The 5216-nt window shown below is 33.4% G+C and overlaps 1 protein-coding gene across 1 annotated transcript; it reads left to right on the top strand.

Moving 5' to 3' along the window:
* The first annotated feature begins 2674 nt into the window (after positions 1–2674).
* On the top strand, positions 2675–4872 carry LOC139484267 (uncharacterized). Its single transcript, XM_071268003.1, has 2 exons — positions 2675–4058; positions 4583–4872. The coding sequence occupies exons 1-2, from the start codon at positions 2675–2677 to the stop codon at positions 4870–4872; spliced, it is 1674 nt and encodes a 557-aa protein (XP_071124104.1).
* Positions 4873–5216: the final 344 nt, after the last annotated feature.

The following is a 5216-nucleotide window of genomic DNA, read 5'->3' as shown; positions in this document are numbered from 1 at the left end:
TATTACTTGATTTGTGCTTGAGATCTGTAAATAAAATTTACTAACCTATTTGTATAACTGACTTTGCAAATTCTAGATTAAGGAGGGATCCCAGATATGTGATCAATATACAGTGTATATCCAACCTTAAGTAAAGTGTTATTTCAATTTAACAATGTTTACCCTTAATTCATCTGAAACTACTGTATTGTCGTATGTATTGTAGGTAGGAAAATGGGACGGAAGTATAAATAAATTAGACCTAAATTTTAGATGAAAAAACTCAAATATCAAGGCTGCTAATATTTCATGGTGCATCTGTCATTGTAAATTTTCCATATCTTGATTCAACCCCTATACAATATATCTGACAATCTACAAGCAAATCAAAACAATTTTACCCTTGATTAATTAGGTCTTTCCACTTTTCCGTGGAAAGACCTATTGATTTTGTTCTGATTATAATTTTTTTTTGGCATGATTTTTTTCTTGCGCTGTGTCATGGTTTTATAATATGTTGCTAATATGTTTGATATGATATCGTATAGTTTATACGCTTTTGAAAATAACACTGCTTAACTGTTTACCTTGTAAGAGCTATCTCCCCAAATACTGTTTTTCTTGTGGCCACTTCTCCTTCACAACCGTAAAAGATAACGACAAATGTATTTAACCAAATTGCTCGTTACGACATCTGGATAAGTGTGGCTATTTGAACCGAAGCTGTTTGGAGACACCATATTAGAGGTTATCTCCCCTTATGCATTTGATATAAGTGATATGCATTTCTTACTGGTAAACCAAAAGTGATAGAGACCTCCGGTCTTTGGACTGAATAAAAATTAGGTCAAGGTCAAATGTCATAATCATATTCTATATTTTGATTTTGGCTTATTTTCACTTATTTAAAAAAAATATCGACAAATTATTTTCAAAAGATATCAAAAACTTATTTTTACTTATTTGTTAGTTGCGACATGTCGTAGCACATGTAACACTTACAAAAAGAGTTATGTCCCCCTGGACTGTATGGACATGTCTGTTTGGCATCTCTTAAAAAATGATATTTAAGATGTCTTTAGGAGTGGTTGGTTGCTCTATTATGAACAGTGTATGGTAAACTTATTTAACAGACCTAATGGAACATAAAAGAAGGGTAACAAAGCCGAAACCAAAAAGAAAACGTGTTCAAAGTAAATCTGATTGTGGTGCGTTTGAATCCTCCGCCATTTTTAATATGTCACAAACAATAACAAACTCATCTGGTGGTAATGTAATGCCAACGGTCAATTTTGCATCATCACAGGATGCAAATCCATTTAGTATTATGTCTCAGCATTATCCCTCACAGCATGCATCGCATACCGGAATGAATTTGTACCCCCCTCCTACATCGTTCAGCAGTCCACCCCCATGGATGTCCGACCTGATAAATAAAATTGACAATCTTAATTTGAGAATGAATTCCGTTGATGAAATAAAGTCATCAGTTATAAGCATTGACTCTAAGTTAACGAAAATGGGATCAGTTGTTGATGGTCTTGTGAAACGAGTTGAGGTCGTTGAAAATAGTCAGCAGTTTATATCTGCAGGGTTCGAACAAAATAAATCTGACATGGCTGTCATTGCCGATGATATAACTTCATTGCGTGTTGTTAACAGGGGTATGGTTGATCAGCTTGAACAACTACAGTGTGAAAACTTGAGGGACAATTTGATGTTTTTTGGTATCGAGGAGGAGGAGGGCGAAGGCTGTATTGATTGCATTAGTAGCATATGTGCTTTATCTCTGGAAATTCGAGAACCAATCGAAATAGCATCTGCCTTTAAGATGGGAAAGAAATTCGTGAGCAAGTCGACTCGGAATGTGCGTAAGCCGCGCCCCATAATTGTCAAATTTATAAAACGTCAACAAAGGGACAATGTACGTCAAAACTCTCGAAAATTAAAAGAGTCAACCATATCAATTTCTGAACAATTTCCGAAAGCTATACATGAAAAACGCAAACTATTATTTCCTGTGTATAAAAAAGCAAAGGAGGCAGGTAAACGAGTTTCGTTTAATAAAGATAAACTTTTTATTGATGGTGAGCAGACTGTGGTTAAATCAAACGAGCTAGTCAAAATTACACGTCGTGATCAGTCAGGTGATAGAATGTCGGATACATCGTCGGGTACAGGGTTTTCAGTGGCCAAAAAAACACCGAGCGTTTCAAGTATAAAACCTAGTAAATTTTCAGTGAGTGATGGCTCGTCTAGTGGATCCCGCTTTGAAGTGTTAGCAGATATCCACACAGGTCCAGACTAGGACACATCGATAAGCATCTCCTTTATTAACTTTTTGTATTGGAACATTAATGGTGGTTTACATGATAAACTTAATGAGCCAAATTTTTTATCTTACATTAAAACATATGATATTGTTATTTTGTCTGAGTGTTGGATTGATAAGTCATTTGATGATATTGTAGATGGTTATATTTGTAAGCCAGTCCCATTACTAAAAAGTAAATATAAACAAGGCGGTGGACTATATTTTTTAATAAAAAACTGTTTTGCAAAGTATGTTGAAGTAGTTGATATTCAGAACGATACAAGTATATGGCTCAAGGTGTCAAAGGATATATCAACTTGTGGGTTTGATTATTTTATTGGATGTGTATATTTGCCTCCTGCCTATTCAAATTATTATAAAATGTATAATTGTGATTTATTCTATGCTTTGTTAAATGCTGTTGAAAAATATTCATCAGAAACGTCAAGAGTATTTTTACTAGGTGATATGAATGCAAGAACTGCTATAGTTAATGATTTTATAATAAATGACAATGTATGTGGCCCAATTTTTGATAGTTTCAACCATATTTTTGGGTATTTAAGTGACACAAATCTACCAGTAAGAAGAAATCAAGATCAAAGTACTAATGAGTTCGGGTTAAAATTGTTAAATCTGTGTAGAAGCACTGGTCTACGTATTTTGAACGGTCGGCATAAGGATGGCTTAGCTAATGACTATACATTTTGTGGTTCCCGGAGAATGAGTGTTGTGGACTACTTATTGGCTCCATATGACTTTTTACACATTATAGACCAGTTTATTGTGTGTAACTTCACTTCTTTTAGTGACCATGCGCCTTTACACGTTCGCTTGCGGTGCATATTACACGATTCACAAGAGCCTGAGCGTAACAGTGGTACGTCAAACACCTCATATGAAAGTTACCGATGGAAGGAAGAGCTAAAAGATCAGTGTTATGAGTCTTTAACTTTAAACAGTGGTTCACTTAGCCAGATAGTATTTTCTGATATTGAAAAATCCCAAGATGGTATTGACAATTATGTGGAATCGTTTACTTCCAATTTGATGGACATTATTTCACCATTTTTTTGTAAATCATATAATTCAAATAATACTTGTGACCGCACCCGTAGTAAGACGACCCGATATAAAGATGACAAACCATGGTTTATTTTCGAGTGCAAAAGACTTCGATCTATCTATACTAGTTCTTTGTATACATTTAATAGAGACAAAAATGTTGAAAATCATCAAATATTAATTATGTCTAAAAGACAGTACAAGCGTTTAGAAAATAAACTAAAACGAAAATGTAAGCGTCAAGAGGGTGATATGATAGCTACATTGCGTAAAAGCGACCCAAAGAAATATTATAAACTTTTTCAAAGGAAGAGAGCCAAAACTTCTGATGTGTCACTTTCTGAATTCTTCGAACATTTTAGAAATTTGGTCACAAATGATGGTATTAATGTGACAGTCGATACTCCAGAGTCCGTTTCCGACACAACATATGATGAACTTGATCAAATTATTACACAAGATGAAATTTTGAAGTGTATTTCTAACCTAAAACGTGGTAAAAGTCATGGTATTGATGGTACATTTAACGAGTTATTCATTGAATTTAAGGATATTCTGCTACCGTTCCTAGAGGAAATATTCAACAAGATATTAGCATCAGGACATTTTCCGAAATCTTGGGCAATCGCAGTGTTAATTCCTGTTTTTAAAAAAGGCGACTCGTCCGATCCAGCGAACTATCGTGGAATCAGTTTAGTCAGTAATTTAGCGAAACTATTTATATCTATTATAAATTCAAGACTAATTAAATGGTCTGAGAATAATGATATTATTACAGATGCGCAATTTGGATTTCGCCCGGGTAGCAGCACTGTTGATGCAATTTATTCTTTGTTGACACTCGTTCAGAAAGCACTTTTCAAGAAAAAACGTTTATATTGCTGCTTCGTTGACTACAAACAAGCATTTGACTCCGTAATCAGACTTAACTTATGGTTGAAACTGTCAAGAGTTGGTATAACAGGTAAAATTACTGTCTGTTTTAAAAATCAATGTATTCTACAGTAAAAGTATGTGTAAAAGTTGATGGTTTTTATTCTGAGCAGTTTACAAGTTCTGTTGGTCTTATGCAAGGGGAAGTTCTTTCTCCTATACTTTTTTCGTTATATGTAAATGACTTTGAAATGGAATTTCTACGTAATAGTAATATACCATATGAAGTGCAAGACTTGTCATTATTTTTACTTATGTATGCTGATGATATGATTTTATTTTCTGATTCAGTTATTGGCTTGCAAGATATGTTAGACACATTATTATTATATACTTGTAAATGGGGTTTGACTGCAAATATTGCCAAAACAAAAATTATGGTATTTAGAAACGGAGGTTTTGATCAAGACGAAGAAATTTGGTATTATGATGGCAATGCTATTGACATAGTGGATGACTTTTGTTACCTTGGTGTACTGTTAAATTTTAACGGTAAATTTGTTAAAGCTCAAAAACATTTAGCTGAGCAAAGTAGAAAAGCTGTTTTTGGTTTAAAGTCGAAGGTTTCGTCTTGTATTTGAATGTTTTTACATATTTGAATTTATTTGATACTTACATTAGCAGTATTTTATGTTATGGTTGTGAAATATGGGGCTTCCATAAAGCTCCAAATATTGAAAAAATACAACTTGATTTTTGCAAAAACATATTAGGTGTCAAACAAAGTACAACAAATGTTATGGTTTATTTTGAATTGGGTAGATATCCTTTGATATATTTTAGAATGTACAAAATAGTACTGGTTAAAATTGTTATCCACAAGCAACTGTATTCTTAAAAACTGCTACAGGGAACAACTGTTTAATTTCTGTAATATTAGAAGCAGTTGGATTTATCAACTACAACAATTATTATTTAACTTAGG

This window comes from Mytilus edulis, chromosome 8 (assembly GCF_963676685.1).
Source record: "Mytilus edulis chromosome 8, xbMytEdul2.2, whole genome shotgun sequence".
NCBI lineage: Eukaryota > Metazoa > Mollusca > Bivalvia > Mytilida > Mytilidae > Mytilus > Mytilus edulis.
Note: the sequence above shows the minus strand (reverse complement) of the source record. Positions and strands in the feature narration are given on the sequence as shown.